This window comes from Pipistrellus hanaki (genome assembly GCF_964339955.1).
Source record: "Pipistrellus hanaki genome assembly, chromosome: 5".
NCBI lineage: Eukaryota > Metazoa > Chordata > Mammalia > Chiroptera > Vespertilionidae > Pipistrellus > Pipistrellus hanaki.
In genome coordinates, this window is record NC_140507.1 from 47851458 (window position 1) to 47879318 (window position 27861).

The 27861-nt window shown below is 42.4% G+C and overlaps 1 protein-coding gene across 2 annotated transcripts in view; it reads right to left on the reverse strand.

Annotated features, from left to right (window-relative positions):
* Window positions 1–27861, reverse strand: part of SLC10A7 (solute carrier family 10 member 7) — a 189190-nt gene that overhangs the window by 32697 nt on the left and 128632 nt on the right. For both annotated transcript variants that reach the window (XM_084884288.1, XM_084884289.1), the window contains exons 6-7: window positions 15703–15738; window positions 4721–4804 (exon numbers count right to left, since the gene is read on the reverse strand). In XM_084884288.1, coding sequence (XP_084740414.1) covers window positions 4721–4804; window positions 15703–15738 — 120 coding nt within the window. The remainder of the gene's footprint in view (window positions 1–4720; window positions 4805–15702; window positions 15739–27861) is intronic.

Sequence of the window (27861 nt, forward strand, 5' to 3'; positions counted from 1 at the left end):
ACTGGGAGGCAAACACCCCTTAGGTGACAAGTGCCCATATTTTGAGATAACCAAGAGATGTAATATGGGTCACTCTAGTTTCCGTTTTGGTTTTTCCTACCCGTGGTATTTTCTTGCCTTTTCCCCTACTGATGTTTATATCTATAAACTGATTTTTGAGTGGGGATATAAGGTGAGTAATTTTTCATGTTAGGTCTGAATTTTAAAATGTATTTTTTTCTTCAAGTTGGCTTCAGATTGTTTCTCTAATTTTTATCCTCTATTCCATTGACTCCATCAATTTTCATAAAGTGTTTTGTTTCTTCATTAATGTTCTGTTGAAATGTATAGTTGGGATATCAAATCAAATCCTATGTATATTTTATAAAAAGTATACTTAGTAAAAAGTATAAACAACAGCCAAAACCAGTTTGATTCAGTGGATAGAGCGTCAGCCTGCGGACTGAAAGGTCCCAGGTTCGATTCTGGTCAAGGCATGCACCTTGGTTAAGGACACATCCCCAGTAGGGGGTGTGCAAGAGGCAGCTGATCAATGATTCTCTCTCATCGATATTTCTAACTCTCTATCCCTCTCTCTTCCTCTCTGTAAAAAAATCAATAAAATATATATTTTTTAAAAAGTATAAACAACAATAATAAATGAACATAGTAAGCACCCACCATCTACTTAACTTTTTGAATATTCTTCCCCACTATTACTTCATTGTTGTAAAGAGAAAGGTCATAGAGATATTATCCTGCTCAGTTTACTGCTGAAAACACAGGCTCGCAGAGCCCAAACAACTTGCATAAAATGTTCCAAAGCTAGTTAGCTGGCTGAGCAGGAATATGACTTTTCTCTCCTGAGGGGTCCCTGGTCCATGGAGCTCACCCTCTGGTTAGAGGAGATAAATAAAAAGCAAAAACAACAAACATCAAGAAGCAGATACTATCCTGTGAGACAGAGGTTTACACTGGACAATAGCGAGCAAGGTGGGGGCTGGGGGGAGGGGGAGGAAAGGTCTTTCCTTTCTGAGAGGGAGAAGGTGTTCCAAGCACAAGGACGACGATGCAGTGTCTAAGGCAGGATCTGGCTGGCCTGCTTGAGAAGCAGAAGCAAAGGCAGTGAGCCCCGAATGCAATGGACGAGGGGGAGAGTGCTAGGGGAAGTAGAAGGGGCTGGAAAATATAGGACAGGGTGGAATAACCCTATGAGGAAGTCGAGTGAGACGTCTAGGAAGTGTTGCAAGCCATTTTACATCTGGGCTCAAGCATTTAAAACAAAGTGAGACCAGCTATGTGGTTTCTCTCTAGCAAAGCTTGAGAGTAAGAGACCTGAGGGAGATGCTGCTGGGGACTCGGTGAAGGTAAATTCAGAGCTGTCTTCAGGCAATCTTTTTATACAGCTCACACGCTACGATGGAGTATGCTATTAAACATACTTATTATAATAGAGTCTCTGCTTCCAGGAGGTGCACAGATCAAGTATAATCTCCCCTGATAAACATTATGCATCAAGATACTGGGGAACTGGAACTGGGGAGACAGAGCAGGTGGGCTGTACGTCAGAGGGCATCTCTGTAGCGAGTCTTGAGGAATGAGTAGGAGTTTGCTGGCAGGAAAGATGGGACAGTAAGATGAAAGGCATGGGGCCTTGAAGGGCCTAGTTGGGAGGGGCGGGTGCGCGGAGGCTGCATACGGCAGAACAGGAGTGTAAAGGAAGGGGCGGAAGGTGCCTGTGGAGAGGCAGGCTGGGCCAGAGGACAAAGGGCTGTGTGGGTCACACAGCAATAGGCAGCAGGGAGCAGCAAGATGCTTTAAGGAGAGGAATAAGCTGGCCTGATTTGTTTTCAGGACCACCCCAGAGACAGCAACGACCTTGGGTCGGAACCTGAAGGGGCTCACAGCAGAGACAGGTTGGGAGGTGCATTTAGACAAGACAGGATGAAGGTGTCCATGTGAAGATGTCAGGCATGATATTTCTGAGGCGGAAATGGGGGCACTGCCTGCCTGGATGGAATATAGGAGGGAGCGGTAGATGTAAATATAGGCACTTGGATACCTAGAGTACTTTTAAAGAACCATTTACACTACCTTTGGTTACTTTTATTACTTTATAATTTACTGTAATACTTTACTATTGAGCATGTAAACGGTAAGAAATTTAACAAATAATTATTCTCTTTTGCTAACTCTTCTTAATTATATAAATCATATAGCCATTTGCATTAAAAAAAAACACACCAAAAACAGGTGAATGACTGACAAGGATATTTTCTTTGTCCATATATTTTAAGCCGAACATTTATTATTAACAGACATATTTCCAAGATTCACTAAGAGAAGAATGTATGAGCCCTGGCTAGTATATGAAATTATTTTCAGAACCAAGAAAAGAAGTATGGGTTTAAACTAATACTATCCACAGTGTGAACTGTCTAGATCTGAGGAGGGCAGGTAGGTATTGTTATGTCTCTATAACACACAGCATATCCCTCACTGATCATAGAACTCTCACTCATCCCCTCCCTCCCTCATTCTTTCATTCATTCTTTCATATGTATTGGGGGGCTATGCTCTGGGTATGTAATAGTAAGCAAAACAAATATGGTTCCTATACTCATTATAGTCTAATCAAGGAGACAAATAGTTAACAGGAAAACAAATGGTAAGGAAGTAGTGAAAAAGGACAAGAAAGGAATCAAATGAGGTGCTGCAATAGACAATCAGGAAATCAGATAGGTGGTTCAAAGAAGATATGAATAAAGAGTCAAATGAACAATGAGCTGGGGTGGGACGGTGGGTAGAAAGACACTTTAAATAGAAAAATTAAGCAGGGATTGAGAAAAAGACAGGAAGGCTAGAGTGTAGGAAATGTGGCAAAGAAGTTAGAGAGGTAGACGGGGGAAATGATATTTATTCAGATTCCTGTTCTGTGATCAGCACTGTTCAAGTATCAATCATATTTAATCAAATTGTACTTGGGAATGCTTTAAAATCCTTCCCTCTTCTCCTAAATTCAGTCCCTTTTCTAAGTACAAAATGAAAATAAAACTAAAAGATCAGTGCCTATATGGTGGATGCTGTGATGAGCCACCCAGCTCCATCCCTTCAGGAAGGGGCTGCTTGCTTGGCTGCAAGATCTCAGTTGAGCTCTTTTGGAAGTTGTTGCTGAGCGAGCAGATTCACCCAAGGTCACACCTCCCATGGGGAGTGGGAGGGACAGGAGATCAAGATAGGCACTCTGGAGTACGCAGGACAGTCTGGGGGTCCTCTCAGCTCCAGGGCACCCCTGAGATGTGTTGAAACCACTGCAGGATTGAGTCATAGTTCACCTCCTCATCCCGTCCTTCCTTCATTCTCCTGAAGGTGTTGAGCCCCAGGGTACTTCCACACATGAAAACATTGGTCTCAGTGTTTGTTTCCCAGGGACCCTAACCCAAGATAACTTGTAAATACTGCATGTCTGTATATACACGATTTTTTATAGTTAATATTTCAAAGAGTTGCCTTCTGTGTAGTATTTGTAGGGAATTTGATAGTGATTGTGATGACAGATGCTATGGAGTACTTACCTGTGTCAGGGTCTTTAATGACAAAACCTTTATACACATCCCCATGTCATTGGATACCTTTTAAGATGGGCATTATTATTATTATGTAATTTAATAAGTGGTGAATCTGGAGCTAAGGAGATCAAATGATTTGCCAAAGGTCACACAGCAAATAAGAGGTAGAACTAAATCTAGAACCTACTTGTTCTTAAACCCAGCTCTATGCCCTTAATCATCCAAATATATTCTTTCCTAAAACTCACTCATTTAGTAGCACATTAAATTCTGTTGTTCTTTACTGTGGCTACCTGTGAGTAGAAAAACAACCTTGTTTTAAAACCTATATCTTATAATTAAATTACATGGTCATTATAACCTTGTTATAAGAAATTAATTTGTACAAATTTATTTTATTGTCCAATTCAATAAGAATGGCAAAGGAAAGTAAATTTTCTAGGATCCAATGTAAGAGCTTATAGAATTAAATGTTTATTTTACCAATTACACAATCACAAATAGGATACCTGCTGCTGGAGGAGGCTCTGAGCAGCCAAGGACAGATACTTGCTCCCAGCAACGGCCCCAAATGCCGAGACCTTACCGGAGGTCACAGAACAAGGTAACGGTTTGCTAAATGTTTCAAGCTAGCTGCATAGCTCTAAAGAAGGGATAATAAATGTTAAAAAAAAAAAAAAAAAAAAAAATCAAGATTCTGGGCAGGTGTCCTTTTCTATAGCTACCTGTAAAGCCTATTGTCATTAACTAAAAACAACAACAACGAGAATATGGTGATTGATAAAACTTGTGTTGCACAGTCTTATACCTTCATTTAACTAACTCTTCCTCTATATTTTCTCAATTGTCCTGACATTTTGTAAGAATTCACAGTTTGAGCCAAGACCGGTTTGGCTCAATGGATAGAGCGTCGGCTTGGGGACTGAAGGGTCCTGGGTTCGATTCCGGTCAAGGGCATGTACCTTGGTTGCAGGCACATCCCCAGTAGGGGGTGTGCTAGAGGCAGCTGATCGATGACTCTCTCTCATCGATGTTTCTAACTCTCTATCTCTCTCCCTTCCTCTCTGTACAAAATCAATAAAATATATATTTAAAAAAAAAAAAAAAAAAAAAAAAAAGAATTCACAGTTTGATCTGTAGGGAGAAAGAGCAGATGGAACTGGAGACCTTACCTGTCCGATAATGAGAGGAGCCACGACCGTCACAGAAAGCTGAGAAAAAATAGATGTGAAAGGCACCGAAGAGGATGAGCCGAGCTGTTAGAAAAAATATAAGAGGGGTTGGAGTTACTTGGAACGAGGGAGCCGACAGTGCTGCCGGATAAACCACGCAATAAGGTAATTCTTCCACCCAAAATTTGGTAGCTATATTCAAAGAGCAAGTGAAGTTATTTTTAAAAAATTGAAATTTAACACAAAATAGACTCCTAAGTAGTTTAGTACACAATTTTTATTGGGACACTAAGTTTGAGGGCAAACAATAGTGTTGTTTTACAATGAACTGAGATAGCTTATTATGAAATCCAATTCTGAAAAATAGAGCAATTCTCTGTTCATAGTGTCTATTATTGTATGGATGATATTTTACCTATAATCATAGTTTGTACTGTAATTATCATATCACCTATCACCTACCTAAAACAAACAAGTATATCTTACTCTCTTATCAAGGTGATAGTTTTAGATATGAAAATAAAATATTTTCTAACTTTCTTACTCCTTCAAAACAGAAGCAATGAGTCTTTAATTTGTTTCTTACACAAAGTCTAGCAAATGGGAAATCCTGAACATGACTTATTTTTCAACTTAAAATGTCAGTATACCTCTCCCAAATGTGTATGTCTTAGCATTGTTCATAATTCCTATTTTTTAACCTTTCCTCACTTTTTGGCTCTTTCTTTGCTAATTACTGCATTCTCAGCTTCATAAGAGCCAGCAGCACAAGATGAAGTTTGTCTACAAACACAGTGGCACCCTCACATTAGCCTTAACCACCAAAAACTGCTGTTTTCCTACGAACTTGGATGCTTTTCAAACCTCCTTCAGGTTTTCAAACCTGACAAAATACTAACCTGTTCATAGATATTTCTCTCTCTCAACTCCCTTCTGCATCACATTCTCTCAAACCATCACTAATGAGTTCCCTGGCCCTTGGAACTTGCAGTCACCCTCCCACTGCAGATCAAACCTCAGTTTCCATAGTTATTTACATTTAGTTAAACTTGGAAATACCTTTTGGAAAAATCATTTTTGTAAAATACATTGAAATGGTGATGACTGAGGGCATAGAATGTTAACTAAAATCAAATCCTTAGATCAATGAAGTCGGTAAGTAGCTCAGGATGAAATGTGAGATCAGATTCTGTGTGTGAACTGAAACCTTTCTCCACCCTGGAGTAGTTCTGCACCCTATCGCCAGCCCAATTTAGATGCATTCAAAAGGCCAAGAATGTATGTCCTGCCCATGGGTGCTGGCACTCATTCAACACTACCTTCAACACCGGCCACTGGCCAAAGGCCACTGATTTAACTCATAAGTTGTAGCCCTTTCCTCCTTACTGAGACACACTAACGAAATGAAGAGAGGGAAGCAGGAAACGTGGAACTGGTGAGGAGCAGATAGGATTCCTGAAGTAGCAAATGCTACATGGCTGTTAGAGGTTTCTATTAATGCAAAGCCGGAGTAGTAAAATCTAATTTCAGGCTATTTTAGAGCAGCAATGTCCTAGAGGCACAAGGTACTTAAAAAATATATTCTCTTCAAAAATATCAATTCCAAGGATGCCCCTGGGGCAAGGATTGAAATACAGAAAAACATATCTTACAGGAAATTGAAGCACTAGATGAACAGAAAAATACACTTTAAAGAACAAAGTTTTTGAGTTCAAAACATCCAGCTCAATGATCTATCCTTAGGTTTACAATGTTTGGAGACAGCCAGTAGTAGTCAGGGTAATAATAACTATCTATTAAAAGGTGATGATTTTTGTCTGGAAGCTCATGGATGATCTTACACGGCCCTGCTCCTCTTTCTATCTCAACTTTATAAGTCAATACTTTCAAGGTATTTTAATGAATAACTATATCACAAGCGATCGTCCCTCTGCCATCCCTGTGCTTAACCCAGTAACTGGCACAGAGAATGCACTTGTGGATGAATAAACTTGTGCAGAACAAAGAAATGAAGTAATGGGCAAACATGACGTGCTAAAAAATGGCAGACTCTTATTCAAAGCCCTATCCATTTTTCCTAAAGTTAAACAAACACAAAACTTAAGTATAGTAGTATATAAAAATATTATCATGTGGTATTATAAAACTTACATAGTATTTTTTCTCTGTTTATCACTAGTAACACAACTAATTCATATGTGCACCTAGACACAAAGGGCTTACAGTCATGAAGATAGCCATGTGAAGAAGGATGTGAATGTGTGTGTGTGTCTGTGTGACTGTGTCTCTATAAGTGTGTGCATTTCTGTGTGTGTCTGTGAATGTGAATACATATATGTCTATATATGTGAGTATGTGTCTCTGTGTGTGTCTATGAGTGTGTGTGTCTGTGTAAATGTGTGTCTAAGGGCGTGTATCTGTGAGAGTGTGTGTGTCTCTGTGTGAATGAGTGTAAATGTGTGTCTTGCTGTGAGTGTGTCTGTATGAGTGTGTCTCTGTGGGAGTGTGTGTGTCTGTGTGAGTGTGTGAGCAGAGTTCTCTGCCCTCAGCTATCCCCGCCTCCTCCTTAGATCCTTAATGCTGCTCCAGAGGAGAAGACCTAAACTTGACAGATCTTAACCCTGGGAGAGACTTGTAGTCCCATTCCATTCCCTCTTCTTAAATATGTGAAAACTGAGGTTTCTAATCGCTGCTTTATGATATGAAATTGGCTATGCTTCTAAAACACATTCAAGCCACCCTTCAGCCAAATCTGCTCCATGACAACAGCTCTCCCATACTGGGAAGACTGTTTGCTTAGCCATAGAGTATTCCTGCACAGCAGTAAACAAAGAGATCAAATGGAGAAAAAAGTAAAATGCTGGCTTCATTACTAAGTTAATTTGGAGAGTTACTTGGCAGAAAAAAGGTTCCCCACCCCTGATCTAAGAGGTCAAATTTGGCATAAGAGAAGTAAAGGAAAATCCATCTCAACTCCCGTTTTAAGAATGCCATGTATTCTAACTTCCACTCATCATTTGCATGGTCAGTGTTTGGAAGCTTCCTGCTCCTTGGAGACAGTGGAGAGGGCTACTGGGTGAGGGACAGTTGCCATGGTCTCCAGGTCCCTCAGTCCTCTCCGGTGCCTCTGATCTTAGATGCACTAGATGAGGAACACAGGTTAGAGCCCCCTCCTCAGAGGCCTTGTCAGATCAGAGGCCAGAGCAAGCTAGCCAGAGATGTCATTAACAGGTTACACAAAGCCAGGCCGGGTCCGCGGGGATGCTGGGAGGCAATCCCGCAGGAGGGCTCCCTTAGAAGTGGCTGAGAGGAAGGGAACCTCAGTGCGGGGCTCTAATTTGGCACCTAGCTTTCGAATTGGCCGCCAGACGGGTCTTGGGTCAGTGTGGAGACGCAGGGGGCCCTTGGGGACATTTCTGACTCTGTGAAGCATGCCTGGCATCCAGAAGAAAGAAGAGTGAGTGCTGGCACAGGGCGGCTCCTGAGAGCATGCCTGGAAGAGCCGGAGACCCAGCCGTTCTGCATGCAGAGCTGACCTTAACTAAAGCAGAAGGAAGCTCGCTGTCTGGGGTACTCAGCTCATCGCACTTTAATGAGGAACCTGCCATGGCTTCTGTCGTGTGGACAAGTGTGCTTATGAGAAGCATCCATAATTCGCACTTGGATAGACTTGCAGGTTCAGAAAGACTTTGTTTGGTCAAGCAAGTGCTCTGGGCCTCACTGAGCTACGGAGGTAGCACAGCTTTAGTGGTGACCTACCTCCTGCTGCCAACCTGTGTGCTTCAAGACACAGTGCCTTAAACAATCCGGTCATCGGTTAATTTCTTTCAGGAATATAGTGCTGTGAAGCAGAAACTCAAAAGGAGGTTTGTTGATTTGTTTTAATATCTTATGCTGAATAGAAGTGATTCAGTGAAAATCAAACATGTGGAATTTAGGAGCTTTGTGTTCATTCAAGCAGTTCCTGGTGTTGCCTGTGAGCCAGGGCACGCCCTAGCTGCTGGGGATCAGCCTTGCACTGAGCATAAACACTTCCCCTTCAGTTTCAAAAGTTGAGTGTTGGGTGGTGTCCACCCTTCATCTGCCTATGAATGTCCTTCCTCTCCTCACTGAGAACCAGAAGAGGTCTAGGCTCTTCCTAAGACTCAGTTCAAGCATTTCTTCTTTAGGAATCCTTTCCAAACCCTCCCCCCAAAATGCAGATGTGCCACCCTCTCCTTTGTGGCTCTGTGTGTCCACTGGACCTCTCAGCACCCTGGGTTGCTCTTGTTTGCAGTCTGTCTGTCCCAGGGGTCTGTGTGCTCCCTGAAAGCCAGGGACAGGGTCTTACTCAAGTTCACATTCCCCGTGCCCAGCAGAGTGGCTATGTTTTTACATCTGGGGCACTGGTTCTTACACTAGCACACCAGAAGCATCCATTTGGTTTTTTAAAACAGAGACTGCTTGGCCCCACCTTCAGAACATCTGGGGAAGAGCAAAGGCTGGTGCTGCAGAGCTGGGGTTCCAACTCTGAGAACCACTAATCCAGTACATAGCAGGTGCTTAACAAATGACCACGATACATAGGTAGAAAAAGAGGCCTGGCAACATTTTCTCTCTTCCCGTCCTTCCAACTTCAGGTATGTTACAGGGCCCTGCTGAATTCACAGGCCCAGGCAAGGATCGGTGGGCTGGCCTTCCACACAACTGTCCTAATTACACTAATGGCAGCAAGACTGTGCATGTTCTATGTGCCAGACACTGCTCTGAATGCTTAATGTGTGTTGAATAATTTAATACAGCAACTCCCCAGGTAGGTTTTATCGGTACCCCAATTTTCATGAGGTAAGAGTGGCACAGAACAGACTTGGTTAAGGTCACCAAAGCTAAAAGTGTCAGAGTCAGAATCCAAACCGATAAGTGTCGCTCCACAGTCTCTAACTTCATCCTACACTCTACTGCATGTTAGTTACAGAGGGTAAGGAGCAGTGGAAAGGGTAAGAAGCAGGAGTGGGCTCCCCCTTCCTGCCCTTGTGGGAGAAGGAAGGGAAGTGCATTAGTATGTTGGGGGCTGGGGCTACATGGAGGTGGGGAACTGAAGGCAGGCAGAAGCAAGAAGAGGAGGAAAAGAAAGAAAAACTGGTGTGTGTGGAGGCGCTCGATCCACAGGGGTTGATGGTACAGCCTTCTCAATTGGGGTTCCCAAATTCAACCATAGGGTCCAGAAAATTATTTGAGTGATATTTTCTCACCACTCTCATGATGATATAAGACTAATTCCAGGGTAGCTTCAATCCATCATTAATCCAGCACATACAATGATGTGTTCTGGGCATTAGGACTTGAACTTGGCAGAAAAAGGCTGAATGGAAGCAGGGTTGGCTGCTATCAATCCATCCAATTCAGAAGCTATTTAATTTGGAAAGAATCTGGGGGCCCAGTCAGTAAAATATTACGGGGCCAAACTAACAAGACACAGAAAGACAAACAAGTACCGATTCTTGACGGAGGGACGGTGACTGTCTGTAAAATCATACTTATCAACCTCCAGTTAGAAAACAGATGGTGCGTTTTAAATCTCTCCCCTAAGTGAGCTGACCTGTAAATTGTCATTAATGCACCAGGTCTTCCCTTGCTCTGCTGTGTAATCAGCCTTTTATCTCCTACCAGGGAAATCCATTAGCCACAGGCGTCTCCACTACGTGTGCCTCTTCTCAGCTATTAAAACATTATTGCATTAAATAATTCACCCTTGATGACTGGTCTTCACTTTCATTAGCGCCACATTCAGGGAGAAATAAGGATATATATATTTATAGTGTATACAGTGGAATGACGGATGGCAAATCTCTTTTTGCGAGGAAATGGGAAAGACGCTGCTTGAGACAGAACAGGACTTGTTCACTTCCTGTCCAGTGCCCACCCTTACCCTGCCCATCACCCATCACCATGGAGCCCAGTCCTGGGGGAAGGGGAAGAAGGAAGGAACTTGTTTACTATCGCATCTAACTGTCTAGTGCCCACAGACGGACGGACTCTCCCATACCGCTCTCCTTTCCTTCACAGAGAGAAGCCGACAGCAGTGTCCCTGGTCCCAGCCCCCAATCCCTTCTAGGTTTCCATCTTCCCCCAAACTCCAGTGGAGCCTTTCTTTCCCCCAGCTGCTCCTTCTCTCCAGAGACACAGCGATGACATTGATTGCTTCCACACACAGAGGAGCTAAGTGTACACCAGCTGACAGGCTCAGTGTCAAACTGGCTTTTATTTCTATTAAAAGTAAGAACGTGATTGCGAAGGATGTGGCTGATTCTGATTCAGTTGCCCGTATCAAACAAGAGCTGGGTCACTACCTGGAAGGCATGTATTTAATAGTTGGGGAAGGCCCCTTTTTACTCCAGGTGCATGGTGTTTCCTTCTCTGGGAAGGAACGAGCAAAACAGGCTTCAACTGATGTTTCAAAGACAAAAAATATGTAAAAACATGTCTTGCTGGTATCGGCGAATTTAAAACCTAAAATGGAAAGATTACCTTCCACAACTGAAGGCCCCAATGTACAACTGTTACTCAAACCACACGGACATTTTAGTGGGATGCACCCAAATGAATGGTAAATTGGCATATCACGGTGCACAGAGGAAAGCTGTGGGGAGACAGGCTTTGGGGACCTGGCGGGCTGGGGGCAGGGAATCTCAGAAGCACCCACAAACAATCTTTGCTTCTAATCCCCGGGCCACAGGATTTGGTCTTGTCAGTATGAGTTTGGTTCAGGAACCAAAGTGCCTACTGCTGCTAACCAAACAGTCCCTTAAACTGAGCAGATGCTGAAGCTCCCCCAGAGGAGCGCTCTGAGTGTGGGGACCCTCAGCATGGGTGGTGCAAGGGCGCAGTGTCCTCCTCATGCTGTGCAGAGCAGACCCCGCCTGCTCAGGGAGCCCAGCAGCTGGTGTTGGGAGGAGCTAGGGGCAGGGAAAGTGTGGCGGAGACAGCGCTGTGCCTGAGCTCACCCAGTCTCTGCCTCCCTCCCTTCAGTGCAGCCTGAGAAGCTCCATACCAGCAGGGGAGCTGGCCTCCTGGACAGTGGTCCTTAAAGGAGAAGGGAGTATATCAATGTCACTTCTAGCTAGAGCATGTAGAAATGGTGTACCAGGTGCTCCTCCTGGCCCTTTAGGGTTCAAAAGTCTGGGGGTCAGGGGGAGAGTCCCGGCAGGGATTTTTTTCAAAGACTCCAGATTATTTCACTTCAAAAAAATTCTCCTGTGCAATTTACACACGCAGTCAGAAGATAAGCTACTCTCGGATTCAAGAGAATATTGGTCCTCACTTGCTTTAGAAATGTTTACAGGAGTAAAACATTTGGGCCAATTAAATGGATAGCTTCTCTGTAAGTGTTTTGCCATCATTTTATACATGTGACTATCAATTATGCAATCAACATTGGGAACATCTGACAAAAAGTAGAGTATTGCATAAGTAATAGCTTATGTACAGTAATAGCTGTATTCATTGTTTCTATTGATGGATCAAAAGTTGAAGAATTATTTTTTTTACCAGAAGTAGCCGTTTACTAAGAAAGCTAATAATGACTGCAGCCTCAAGGCCAGGCCTGGATCTCTCTCCCTGACCCCGACCTCTCTCTTCCATGAACGCCGATGCAACTCAGTCTGAATAACAGCGTAGCAGCTAATTTTCCCTCTAAATGTCTTCATCATTCTTTATTCTTGTTTACCCAAATAAACTTTAAGTTTGTTCAAGGCAATAATTATGCCTTGTTCTTGTTTAGTCTTTCCTGTGTTACCCAGAATAAAAATATTTAAGAAGTAGCAATTGAGTGCTGATCATATGTATTAAAACCACTGCCTCCTGGGAGGCTTGCTGTGTGAGTATCACCTGGAAGGGGCCCTCGGGGAGGCAGACTCTGATTGAAAACGCTTGTGCTCTTTACTAGTTGTACAGTCTAGACCCAGTTATAGAAACTCTTTGAATCTAAGTTTTCTCATATAAAGTGAGGATAATACCTACCTCTAAAGGTAGCCATGTTCTTGACACGGGGTTATGTAATAAATTCCCACTATATCTACTCAATAAGAATTATTCTACCTCTCTCTCTCCCATTACTATGGATGAACACTGTGCTTAGGAGGCCACCCTCTCCCTTTGTGAATGAGAACACACCCCCTTTCAAGATATGATTTAAAAAAAAAGAGAATTCAATTTCCAGGTATTGTTTTAGTTTCTTCTATAACATTAGCGGCCTGGTGCATGAAATTTGTGCCCTTGAGGGGGGGGTGTCTCTCAGCCCAGCCTGCGCCCTCAAGCAGTCAGAAACCCTTAGTGTTCCTAGTTGAGTGTCTGCCCCCTTTAGTGGTCAGTGCTCATCATAGTGACCAGTGTTCTGCCGTTCGGTAGATTTGCACATTAGCCTTTTATTATATAGGATAACACTACAAATTGGGTAAACAGAAATATATTGTTTCACAGTTCTGGAAGCTATTAAGTCTGAGATCAATGAGGTCATGCTTCCTGTGAAATCTGTAGGGGAGGATCCTTCCTCATCTCATCTTGCTTCTGAGGTTCGCCAGCAACACTTGGTATTCTTAGAGTTGTAGACCCAACATTCCTTCTCTGCTTCCACCTGATGTGCATTCTCCCTGTGTGCCTCTGGCTCCCCTTCCTATAAGGACACCAGTCATATGGCAGTAAGGGCCCACCCTATAGCAATATGACTTCACCTAAACTAATTACATCTACAATAAGCCTATCTTCATATAAGGTCACATTCTGGGGTACTGTGGATTAGATCTTCAACACATCTTTTTGAGGGATACTACTTAACCCATAACAGGGATGTTGATGAGAACAACAACACTACATCTTTTATGGAACATGATCGTATTTTAAGTTGCTCAGGTTTTTTCCTGCTCAGGAAATGAGGCCTGGTAACTCAAGTGTTTAAGCAATGCCCACTGTTTGTAAATTGCATGACAACCTAAAGTGACAAAAGTGCTATATACTGTGCATGGGAGTTAAAGTCATAGAACATAAAAGTGTCTATCAATGTTGGGTGATGATGCCTGTGCCAACCTATTGGGACAGCCCAGGTGGCTCAGGGGGAAACATTACACTTTTAAGTTCAGGGTCTTGGGATTTCTTTCACTATTCTTGTTGCTCTTTTATTTTAAAATGTAGAACCAACCTAAGCTCACAAGGCTGTGGATCCAAGGGAGGGGGGAAAACTTGCAATAATATGATGCCATAATATTAATCCATGGAGAAAATCTCCATGGCATGGAGATGGGAAGGAGAGGGGAAAAGTACTCCTCTGGTTCTTTAATCATGAGCCAAAACGGGGCCCCAGAGATTCCAGCCTCTGAGATACTCAAAAGTGCTACCCTGGGTCTCAGCCCTCTAGCTGTGGCTATGACTTCTCCCGGATTTTCTTAAGAGTCACATGAGTCAGAGATGCCACTCTTTATTTCTTCTGCAGTGGAGAAAGCCTGGGCTACATGGCCATTTGCTGTACAGTTACCAGATACCTGGCTCTGTGGCTCTGTACTAGTCCCCTGGCCCACTGCAGTGGGACTGCAGACTGGCCCGTGATGTGTATGCAGGGGATGATCCTGGCAAGCTGTGACCCTTGTTTCAGAAACAACACCTAGGGATGAACCCAGGCCCTCACATCTGGTGAGCAGATAGGTACGTGCCAAGTCTTGTACTTCAAACAAATGCAAATCAATATTCACTTCAGTTTCAAGTGGGCTCACTGCAAATTCTGAACTGGTGAAGTCCAAATGAATGAGGCTTGATATGCCCAGAGAAATAATCTGATTATTGGACTCCCCTAAGCTGGTCAGAAGGAAGCTAGCATTTCAGGAGAGAAGGAAAGGGAAGGGAAGGCTGGGCCTTCGCACTTATAGGTAATAATGTCTTTCATGAATGATGCAAAATCCAACTGTTTAGTAGTATCTCTCCCTCTCCACTTCCTGCACAGCTTGTAGGAAATGAAGTCCCTCACTCTATTACTCTAATTGAATTCCAACTTGGGTAATTACCCTATAATTAAATAAATTTTCCCCATAGTTTTAATTCACTGAAAAACAGTGCTAGTTAAACAGCTACAATTCACTCCCAGAAACATACCCCCTCCATTGCAGTGATCAGTAGAGTGATTTATATTTGGGGGATGTGTGTATGAAAAATCCTCAGTTCATAAAATATTTTAGGTATCACTCATGATTACATATGCTTTTCTCAGCATGAGATAACATTTATTTCTATTATAATTTTTCATCTAATTTCTCATATGCTTAGTACCAAAAGAAATAAGACAGCTAATTAGCATTTCTTATTTTCTGTACAATTTTTGTTTAGTTAACCAGTAGCTTATATATATATATATATATATATATATATATATATATATATATATATATATATATATATATATTTTTTTTTTTTTTTTTTTTTTTTTTTTCCTAAAGCACATTTCAGTATTCCTGGGAGGCACACTGGGGTAGGTAATATTGCTTCCCATCCTACAGATGAAGAAATTGAGGCAGTATTCCCCAAAGTGGGGAAGCTGGTTGTCAGCCTTGGAACCTAAGCTGTCTCTGGTTCTGGGTTCAAGGCTCTTTCTATCAAATGCTGAGTCACTAGCAATCACTTTGGTTTTACTAATGAAAAACTAAAGAGTGGTACATTTGTGACCTATGTCACAGGCCACTAATTTCTAATAATTCATGGCTTTTCCAGGAGTTGGAGGCTTAATAACCGGGCCCTGACACTGGCCTTGGATCATGAGGCTACGGAGAACCTTTGGGTTCACATGATATTACTTGGTACAGCTCAAATGGGAGAACAGTTCAAAATGTGATGCAAAGTCGTTCAAAATGTGATGCAAAGTCATACAAAATGATTCAAATTTCAATTCTATTTTAATGGCCTTTCTTCAAGGTTTGTAGATGGCTTTTAATAAAAGATATTGAAGACAACATCAAAATACTCACAAAAAGCAGCAGTAGCAGGGGTGTTATAACAATGCCCTGAAAGAAATAAAAGAGATGATGATCATTTATCAGCATAGAAATCAGCACACTATCATTGCCATTTTAAACTCTGATGCATGGAAATGCTTATCCTTTAATAAAACCTAGGAGATAAAGAGGGAGCCCCAATCTTGGCTCTCTCCACCATTATGCCGTAGCATCTCTGTGATAATTATTTGTGTCTGGCATCTTTAAGACCACAACCACCAATCTTCCTTAAACTCGTCTTCCTTTGCAAAACTTAAGTTGCCTTCCACGTTGCATGTGTATCACTCGGGTGGTAGCTGGCAAGCTTCCTCACTCCTAGGCTTTCAGCTCTAACTCAGATAAAGTGCCTCTTTGCAAGGGAAGACAGGTGGTTTAGTCCCAGTTGGGGTTCTCTCCTGAGCAAAGACTGAGTCAGTTGTGATGAATGAGACGCCATGATTTTGTAATGTGAACTGATGTCCCCTAGGAAATGAGCTGGGATCTCAGAACTCATTTCGCTTGATTAGACTCCATGTCTCCATGGTGGAAGGCAAGTCTTTCATCTAATTCGGCCACACAGGACCACCTCCGTCCCTCGGCCTCCCCTAGGCACGAAGGAGCAAAAGATTTGTTTTCTGAGATGACAAGGAACAGTTTGAGGCTGTTGTCGATGAGGCAGGATACAAACTTTTAGGTTTCTTGTAGATAAATCTTTTAAACCAGGTATTTGAGTTGGGAGTGAACTGACAGGTTTCAGTAGAAAGCAGGAGATTATTATTCACCCCTTAGTTCTTCCTTTATCTCTCCACACCTCACTATGATTTATAAAACAAAACACATTTCATATTTTTATTAATGAATTCTACTTGGAACTTTGTGATCCCAAAGAGTCTGTGTGCATGTGTGTGAGAAAGGGAGACAGGCAGACAGACAGAGAGTACATTCTGCCCAGGATCTATGGACGGTACTGCTTCATTACTTTTGGGAAAGAAACCCTTTAGGAAGACCTTTTGTCATTAGTTACTACAAGCTTTAGGACGTGGCCCCAGAGGGACTGGCCTATCTCATGTGAACATTACTATCATGACTTTCATAGGCGTATACTCATGTGAATATTCACACATATGCCTATTTTATTGTTAAACTAGAGGCCTGGTGCATCAAAATTCATGCATTGGAGCGGAGTCCCTCAGCCCGGCCTGCCCCATCTTGCAGTGAAGGTGACACCCGCATCACATCTCTACTGCTGCCACTGCCAGCAGAGCAAGCCTCAGCCGGCCCTGTTTACCTGAGCCTCAGGCGACCCAGGGTGGCTGGGTACCTGCCATCTGAGGTTTGCCTGCGCCCTGGGCAGCTGAGAGGCTGAGGGAACTGGGGAATTCCAGAGGCAGGCGCATGGAGTGGCTGGACCTGCCTGGGGGCGGGCCTGACTGTGAGGGCTGAGGGAACTGGGTGCCACCATCTGTGGCTGTGGGCGCCTCCATCTTTAGGGTGTGGCAGTCAATTAGTATATTCCCTCCTTATTGGCTGTGGGTGCCGCCACATTTGTGAGGGCGTGGTGATCAATTAGTACATTCCCTCTTTATTAGACAGGATAATAGAACACATGCTTCTTGATTGTGCAAACTTTTGCAATGAACAATGGAATATAGCATTTTAATTTATGTTATATTTTTAACTTATTTACTAAAACATATATTGTGGCTTAACTCCATTAGTGTCTATGAAACAAATTCTCATTGACACATTTAGGAGAGCTACATGTGCAAAATAATTTATAAGAGCTATTGTCTTTTGATGATGTGGAATATATTCAGACATTAGTAGGAATTTCAGACTTTACAAGGCCAAGTGGAAACAAAAATACTCGCTTGTTTCAGTCTATGTAGGAGCCATCGGATTTCAAGTCAATTTGTTTAAACATTTATTGAATGTCCACTTATAGGCTAAGCATTGTTCCATTAATTATAAGAATTACTGGAAACAGATCCAGCAGACAGGGGTACGGGTAATTCAGGAAGAGGGAAGGGCATCCACAAAACTAGGAAAAGTTGAGCAATTGATCACCAAAGGCCTTGCAGGTCAAGAGAGGGAGCTTGGGATCCGATCAACAAATGGCGAGACTGAAGAACTTAAAGTGAGGGTGTAATGAGTTGGCAAATAATTTAGTATATGGACAATGGATAATACTTAGTTTATAACCTAAGCAGTTTTTCTGTTGTCAGTTCACTTAAATTTAGATAAAAAATAAAATAGAAACATACTAATGTGAATTTTGGATTATCAATAACGCTAATAATACTTCTGAGACTCAGGAAGTATATCTGTCATAGGATAAGGATTTTCAGCCAGGAAGGTTGAGTCTCATCACCACTCTGAGGATATCTGTCTTGTGTTTGAGGAGTCTTACTGGTGTCATATACAGTATACAGGGACCCATGTTCTTCCTATACCCACTTATTTTCCTTTGCAATAGTGGCATGGTATTAGTAATAGCAATAATACCACTACTATTAATGGCATTTGGCTTCAGCACTTTTATGCACATTTACAGCCTGACCCTCTTAAAGGAGTTAGGTTATAAATTAGCCAACTTCACAGATGAGGAAACTGGGGTTGAGAAAAGCCAAGCAACCAGACCAAAGTCACACAGAAAATAAATGGCGCCCTCTCACAGTCCAAGACCCCTCATGGGATGTAGTGTGCTAAGTGGCAGGTAGCCAGGGGGAAGCCTGAACCAGGGCCAAGCACTGCTTGCGCTCATCCTGGTCCACTCGAGCCTGCTTTGTCCATCTCCCAATCCAGAACTGATTTCACTACACCTCTGATCCCTGTAGAGGAGATCTCAGTGGCCAGTGGAGTTTTCTAAAGTCCCGCTGAGGCATGTGGGCAGGGATTAGTTGCTATAAGACCCTGGTCTTTAGTTGACAACCGATTCTTAGAGAGGTCCTTATTCTGGCAGGCAGAGCACTATGATCTGCAGGTTTTCCTGCCTGGACATTTCAACTGTATAGTCACCAATACACAGGACTTATGATATTTGTTCCTAAAATAGTTACATATTTGTTCCTAAAAAGTTCCTGGCAAATAGGATTCATTTACCAATTCTGGATTCAAGATTCCCCATTATTTTCTCAAAAATGGCTGTTCAAGCTAAGAATGAATTGTTGCACAATGCCGAAACCTACTTTGCAGCTGTATAAGGGAATGATTCCACCACAATGTCATTAATACAGACAAGAGCTCCATAATTAAGGTTTGGTGAAGCCATTAGAATTAGCAATAGAATAATAATAGCTAACATTTATGGGGAAATTAAGATGTGCTGAGGGCTTAGTGTCTATTACCTTATATAATCTTCACAATAACCCTATGAGCTACGTACTATTATTTCTCCATCTGCTAGGGAAGGAAACTGAGACTCAGAGACACTGAGTGAAATAAGAAGAGGCAATGCTGGAAATTCAATCTTTAGCTTCCTGACTCCAGAGCCTGGGATCCTGAGTGATGTAAGTAAAATCTTTGCAATCTTACCCTGTTTCCTCAGGGTTATATTTTAAGACTAAACTTGAGATGAGCTCTAAACTCATTATGTCTTTTGGATGACATGAAACAAATTGAGAAATAAGCCTTTGTGTGTCATGATGGCTGATGCACTTTTTTAAGTCAGGTTTTGCAAATATCAATGATAAAAAGGGTGACCTAAAAATTTAAACTGTAATAGCAACTATCATTGGGAACTGCAAAGTCATATCAACTTGTTATTTTCCCTCACACTCTGAAGCTTCAATTTGATTGCTTCTCCTTTCTCTTTCCCAAGTAAATTCTACACCAATGGCTAAAACCAAGAGGTGGTGGATGAGCACTTCTAGCAAAAGATGTTACACATCCCCCTTCTTTCCACCACCCCCCCCCCTTTGCTGCCCCCACTGCAGATTAAAGGTCAAAACATAGTTTTAGCATCCTTGCAGTTGGGAGGGTTTGTTAAGCTTTCTGATTGCAATACCTGAAGAATTCAAGTCACAAAGTGATGGGCTTTGATTGTCTCTTAAAAAACCTTCAGAAAATCCATTTACACCTCTGGAAGGGAATGACTGGGTGAGTATATTTCCATTACTTTAGTGGAGAGGGGAAAAGCGTCAAATCTGAGACACCGAGATTTGGTCCATTAAATACAAGCCCAAGTTCCCCCCTCCCTACCCCCGCTCCAAACTCCCAAGTAACAACCAAAACAACAAAACTGTGGATGCACTTCTCTCAATAGCGGCACTTGTCAAAAAGGCAAAACTGAAGTGAATTATAATATTTTTGTTGTTGTAATCCTCACCCGAGGATATTTTTCCCCATTGATTTTTAGAGAGTGGAAGAAAGGGAGGAGGAGAGAGAGGGAGAAACATCAATGTGAGAGAGACACATCGATTGGTTGCCTCCTGCACTCACCCTGGGCTGGGGGTTGAACCAGGAATAGAACTCCAGACCCTTCCGTGAGCTGGCCGATATTCCAGCCACTGAGTATTAAGAAAAAGTTTTGCTACAACAACTACTGTGATCACACAGATACTAAAACTGACTCCGTAGGCTTTTGTCTCCAGGATATTGAATGTCAAGCCTTAGGAAAGGTGCTTTCAGTTTTTAATTAAAAGGCAATAACTCAAGGTCTACAGAATGACAGAGTCTCAGTTTTGCAAGTGATCTCAGACCTACCCTGGTCCAGTCCTCACCTGATGTCTGACACCCTTTGACTGTCGCCCGTGCTTGCTCTGTGGGTGTGATGGCTGAACGTTTGCCAGAGACCCCTAGGGAGACAATGTCCTTGCTCTCCAGGCACACACCGCCCCGGATGGAGCTCTTTGACAAAGAGGAAGCTCTTTCTCACACTGACGCCAAACCACTCCCATTGCCCGTCTTCCCCTCTTGCCCCTCTCCTTCCTTGCGGTGGCTTTTCTTTTAAAATTTTAGTTTTCAATTGCAGCTGACTTTCAATGTCACTTTATATTAGTTTCAGGTATACAGCATAGTGGTTAGACAATTGCATAACTTACAAAGTGTTCCCCCTGATAATTCAAGTACCCACTTAGCACCGTCCATAGTTATTACACAGTGTAACTATCAGTATGTATTTATCACTCCCTTCACCTTTCTCACCAGCCCCTATCCACCTCCTTGGCAATTGTCAGGCTGATCGCTGTATCTAAGAGTCTGTTTCTGTTTTCTTTCTTTGTTTATTTTGTTCTTTTAGGAGCCTTTTAACTGCTGCTTTTGAATGGTGTAAATAAAATCCCTGCACTCTAAAGTTGTCATTTTTTTAGGGCTACATTTACAAATTTAAGAATAATGGTGAAGTGAGCTTTTGGGTCCCCACACTAAGTTTTCTCCAGGCTAAAAGTCCCAGGCCTCCCACTGTCCCTTCTATCTCATCCAGATGAATCTCAGAGTACACAACTCTTGCTTAATAAAAATTGACCAAAACTTGGAAATAAGCCCCTAAGAGGACTGCATGTCCTTTCTATGCCATCCTGGAGCATGGTCCAGTAGGCCAGCCCAAGGGTTATTTTATTACCTAGAGCATATACCTTTGACTTCAATTTACTATTGATTAGAGTTTAGACTATGACAGTATACGTTAACATATCAAGTTTGTCCTGTTTGGATATAAATAACTTATGCCTAGTAGCAAAAACAGCCACAAAGATTATGTTCTTATTGCCCCGTAGGTATGAGCAAAGTTATTTTGCTATGCTTTTCTGATGGACCCTCATTGCTACAATCTCCTTGAAACCAACTTTACCATCCTGCTGGTTCCTCATTGTTCAGTTACTAGTAAATAAATGCTTGGTGTGTTTTCATTCTATGTTTGTAAGAAAGTTGTGTTTTCAACATTTGAAAATTATATTGTGCCAATTATTTTACTCTGAACCTTGTATTTATATTTGATGCAAAACTCTCTTAAAAAAATAAGAAAAAAAGATTAATGCTAATGAGATTCCTCGGTTGTCTTCACATTTTGTCCTATGTTCAGTATATAGTGCTACGGTATCTTAAAAAGTTAGAGCAAAGTTTATTCCTCAAGCACAAAATTATGTCAAACCAATATGTAATGAGTGAGACCGGCCAACATAGCCTAAGCAATAAGTCATAAAGGGGTGGCAGGGAATATTTTGGAGATACCTATATTTGAACAAAACAACCAGGATATATAGTCTTCAGAGACCATGATCTGATAAACATGGGTGGCAAAATATATACTAGTAGTTGAGTGAACTTTATAGGAGAAAACAAGAGGCATTAGGAGCCTACAGAAGGGCTGTTGGAAAGAAGGTGCTGGGTGATCGGTGGGTGAGGCTCCTTCCCCTCCTCCTTCTGTACTTGCCTCTGTAAAACCGGACCTTCACAGAGTAAGCCCCTTTCTCAGTAATTTCATGGCTCCATCAGGGAAGGAGGGGCAGGCACGAGCACTCTGGTTTATTTACCAGGCGCAGCCCACTGCAGTGAAGACAGCTGCATCAGACTGTTGCAGCTAGACAACGCCCGCCATTGAGGACATCAGGGAATCCTCTCTCGTCTGTGTCCATGCTCGCCAGGAAAATGTTGAATAACACGTTTGTTTCCCAAGTAGGGTTTCTGATAGGAAGAGAACACACTCACTGGCTGGCATGTTTGTTTCCCAGCACACAACCGCCTTGGGGGACGCTAATGACAGTGAGCCTCTGAGTCTGCACAGCTAAGAATCCCTCTTCCTGGAGGTGGTGACCCCATTGCAGGAATGGTAGCTGGCTTGTCTCAGGGACACACATTTAGTTAAACGGGCACTTACTGAGTGCCCGCTATGTGTCGGGCATCATGGTGCTGAGGGAAAGAGGATTCCAGTCTCCTAAGCACATAAAACTCCAGTTGTTTTGGGGTGGAATTTTAAACAAAACTCCAGAAAAGTTTCTGTGAAGTCCTGGAGTTGTCTTTCATGACTGTATTGTTGTTTGCTTTGCTTTGCTTTAAAAGGAGAAACTTGAGGATTTTAAAGATTCATAAAAAGGAGCCAAGAGGGAGCAGGGGAATAGAGATTTTGTAAAGAGAAGGGACTGTGCCGGGAAGGAGTTCCAGGGCACAGCTGGAAGGGTTGACACCTTTGCTGAACAAGGAGGGAAAAGGATAGATGGTAGAGAAGACAGACTTATATGCTTGATGTCAGAGAGTAGGAGAGACTTTCATTGAAGAGCTTCTATTTTCTATGTTAAGCACAAAGTGAAGGGTTTTACTAAAATGAGGGGAAGCCGGTGGGGCTCAGTGGTTGAGCGTTGACCTATGAACCAAGATTCGATTCCTCGTCAGGGCACGTACGCTGGTTGCAAGCTCGATCCTCAGTGTGGGACGTGCAGGAGGCAGCCGATCAATGATTCTCCTCATTGATGCTTCTATCTCCTTTCCCCTCCCCCTTCCTCTCTGAAATCAATAAAGATATATTTTAAAAATAAATAAAATAACATCAGGGAGAGACAGTTTCAGGGAAAGGAGAAAGCCAGTGACTGGACACCTGTGCTGTGGCTGTTGGGAGAGGATCTCTAAAACTGTGAAGGTCCTGAGGTTTTACCAAACTCTGAAGACAACAAGTTGGCCTACCAACTGTTTCATGGATGCTGGAAGACGACAGGAGAGTTCCGGGTCAGAGCCAAAGGAATTACTTCTCACAGCAGAGCAAGCAGCCTAAGCATGATGTTGGCCTCAGTTCCCCTTGCCTCCAAGTTAAGCGAGGTGGTACAGTTGGGCACAGATGGATGTCTGCGCACACAGTGGGTTGCATTAAGGGGATGTGGAGTTTAGGGAACCTGAATCTTTTGTAACGGGCAGAAAGTATGCATACCCTTTGCTCCAGAGGGAGATGCTATCTCTCTCTCTCTCTCTCTCTCTCTCTCTCTCTCTCTCTCTCTCTCAGGGCTGTTCACTATACAAATATCCTTGAAAAAATAGTTGGGAACATGGGCAGTCAGTGCCTGCTCATGAGCTATATGGAAATGTGAGAGACATGTGGAGAATTGTCTTCCAACAGAGGAAATGTCCAGCAGACTGACCCTGTTGTTATTGATTATCTAAACACTAGAGGCTTCATGCAGGAAATTTGTGCAAGAGTAGGCCTTCCTTCCCCCGGATGCTGGCACCGGCTACCCTCTGGCACCCGGGACCCGGGCTTCCCTTGCAGCCCTGGCTTCCTCTGGAAGCACATCTAGTCTAATTAGAATATTCTGCTTTTATTATTATAGATTTGAGTTATCAAGATCATTATTCTTATTCCCTTCAAATATCATCACTTATATAACGAAATGATCATTAGATGATCATTTTTAAATCACCCAGAAAGCATCTCTCTAAGATGACACTGACCCTGTAGCACTCCTTGGACACTATGATTCAAATGAGTAAGAGTCTAGTCAATAAAAGTGATTTCCAACTCAGAATTCTTTCTCTTTAAAAGGGGGAATTGTTATACATGTCTGTTTGGGATCTGGGTCCTTCCTACACTGAACTATGGTTGTGGACCAGCAGCATGGGCCTCACCTGCCAGCCTGTCAGGAAGTGCTGACTCTCAGACCCCACCCAACCCTACTGTATCATCATTTATTTTTTTTTGACAAGATTTCCAGGTAATTTATAGACTCATTAAAATTCAAGATGAACTGATTCAGACTCTGGAGCAGGGGTAGGCAAACCTATTCGGTATACGTAGGCCCAGATCATTATTCCAGGCTTCACCAGCCATACAGACCAGTGCAATTACTCAAGTCTGCTGGGAGAGCTGGAAAGCAGCCAGTCAGTAAGTACACAAATGTCATGGTCAAATATGGTTTACGGGCTGTAGTTTGGACCTGGCTCTGCAGTATTGTTTTGGAGTAACAGTTATATTTTAAAAAGGAATGATAGTATAACAAACTTTTATTTGTAATGGTGTGATTTCTCGTGAGCATATGCCAGCTTCTAAGCATCACAGTCTATTCCTTTGTAACTGCTTATAACACAACTTCTTAATGATTCATTCTTTATTTTTTTTCTCTAGGCTGGAAACAAATGACCAGTTAATAGTGTGTAGAATATACTGTCTTCCTCTTTTTGATATTTGCACATGGCCAGTTGCTGATGCTACTTCCTTTCTTTATGATTTTTCAAAACCAGCCATTCGGCAGTCTCAAATATCCATTTTCTTAGCAGCCAGCAAGGTAATGTGTCTGGGCCAGCACATGGAGTTGCTTATCCTGAGCTTACTTTCTTTTGGCCAATATTTGCTGTTTCTAATCTGAAGACGATTCTCTTTGCTGAAGGTGATGGAAGCAAAGGGAAGCGCCAGTGGGAGTGGAAGTTAAGGATGCTGGAATTGAGGCCCCTGACATCCAGCACTATGCAAGAGAAAAAGGATAAGTGCAAGAACATGAACGAGAAACACCATATATGTCACTAATCAGCACTAATACTGCGACATGTTAAAGTTGAAAACAGGGCTGAACCTTACAATTTCTCTTATTACCTTTTAACTGAAAAAGTGAATCTTTTCAGACTCTGTAAACTCACAGACCTTTATTAGAACTATTAACAATCAACTTGGCTTTTTTCTATCCAGCTTAAGAGTGATAACCATTTGAAATGTGATGTCTTCTAAATTTTTAGATTTAATACCCCATAAATAATTTTCTGAAGAAGCTTCTTAAAAATGTTTATCTATAGAGTACACATGAGACCACAAAGGCAGCAAAAGGAATTAAGTCAAAGTTTCCTTTCTGTTACATTAGCTTTCATGGCTGAGGAGATAATTGCCAGGGTTTATTTCAGCCTGCGCTCTCCATGGTGGGCACTCAGCTACAATCCGATGTGCTGCGGTTCCCTTTTCCCCGGGAATACATGGGGCAGGCTCCTGAGGATTATGAGCAGCACAACCCGCATTGTACACAAGAAGCACAGCCCTCTTAGAATGTCAGCAACGGTTCCATAGAATCCAAAGGGCAACCAAGGTTCCCAGGGCCGGAACCTTCTACATAGAAGCTTATGGTACTCTTTGCTTTGGAATCCCTGCTTCAGTGATACCAAATACCACCATCCTAACAACTGCCAATATTTCTTTAGGTCTTTTATGTACTAGAAACAATGCTTTGCACACATTATCTAATTTTAAAATTCCAGTAAATGAATTCATTTCCCCAATATTATATCTGAGGAACAAGTAGCTTATAGAGAACTTGGCTAAGCTGTAGGACATGCCAGGAGGCAGAACCCCAGCCAAAGGGATAAGAACAAATGTTGAGAGGTCAAGAGATGGTCCAAAGGGAAGAAAAATTAGAAAAAAGGAGGAAAGTAGGAAACTTAAAAAGATATTCAGGAAGTGATGGTAGAAAATCAATACCAAATATATTCATAATAGAAATTTCAAAAAGGTCAAAGATCACTACACAGTCTGCCAGTGGTGAAGGAATATATGAAAAGGATGTCCCAAGTACCTCGCTCAGGCCACCAGAGTAGCACCGAATATTTGTTACCCATTGGCTAAATGATTTGATGTGTCTGCCACTTTCCCCATTGGTGCCTGTAACAGAATGGTACCTGGCACATATTAGGCACTCAATAAACATTCTGCTGCACAAACGAATGCCTGAAAGTATACCCACAAGTATTTCCCTCAGGGAGCAGCATATGTATTTGATGAGAAATACACATCTTCTGAACTGCTTGAAAATGTTTATGCTTGAAATAATGATGAGATGTTGACATTTATTTAATGCCTTCTTGGTATGTCAGGGACTGTTCTATGTTTTTTTATGCTCTCAACAGACTTGGGAGAAAGGTGCCATTATGATTCCCATTTTGCAGAGGAGAAAACTGAGGTGTGCAGACAGAAGTGCATGAAATCCCTAAGGCAAGCATGTCAAACTCAGTGCCAGCGGGCCACAGGCCTTCGAGTTTGACATGCTTGCTTTAAGATATAGGTGGGAGAATGGGGAGCAAGCCACACGGTCTGGCTCCAGAATCCTCTCTACCATTATGTGTCCACTTAGTAGTTATGAGTTCTTTAAGAGAATTCAGAGATAGCAGAGAATTCTAGCTGAAAGAAATATTAGGGATAATTTGCTACCTCATCTTACAGGCTGCAGAGTTAGGTGCAAGGGTATGGTGTCTCTCACAGCCTCAGTTAGTGGAAACACTAAGACTAGCACAGCGTCTTGAATTCCCTGCCCAGTTCTTCATTTCTGCTACCCCACTGCTTCTCATAAACTAGCTGAGTAGAGCAAAACTCACATCCAAGGACTTGAAAACTGTTACTACTTGAAAACTGTTACTCAGCACCGTTATTTAGGGTATGGATAAAGAAAAAAATACAATAGAGTTAATAAAATTAGAACAGATTATAGAAGAGTTTTAGGAAGAAAATCCAATCATCAATCAGGTGCTCATAAATTGCTAACAAGGCTATGGGAGAACTGTTTAGCAAAATTTTGCAAAAGCAAAGTAGAGCTGCAGAAGATCGGGGAGAGGGAGAGCAGGAGGGCCACTGAGGATAGAGAAGGGGGTGATGAAAAGTGATTTATTTGGGGAGGTTTGGGGAAGGTGTGTTTAATGCAGGCCTCTAGATGGCAAAATACACTTCCAGAAAATTGTAAAATCACTTTCTTGTAAAGAAGACATTAAAAGTAATGGTTTAATCAAAACTAGAGTTCAAACTCCTAAGAGACCTTTACACAAACAAGCAACAAACAAAAGGACCAGCCTGTGTCTACGCATGAGAAATGAACGGGTTTGACACAGCGCATCCATTCCTTGCGGATGTCTCTAAAAGACAGCACACGCCGCTGTTAGACCTAGCTGTGACGATCAATACTGAGTGTAAAGATGGACAAAACGAATGGAGACAGCTACACTCCACTTGCCTTGTCTCATATATCAATGGTCTGATTTACTCGTCGTTTTAATACTATTCCTTTGCCAGAGGCATTCCTTCAGCTTAGGAAACTGGCCCTGAACTTTGTGACTCAGAGAGCTTTCTGTTAGAGCAGTGGTTGGCAAACTCATTAGTCAACAGAGCGGCACATGGCTCTCGAGCCGCAGTTTGCCTACCACTGAGGGGAAGGGCATGGATTAACAATGCTCCTAATAAAGGTCTGTTCCTCACAGAAGCACCATTGA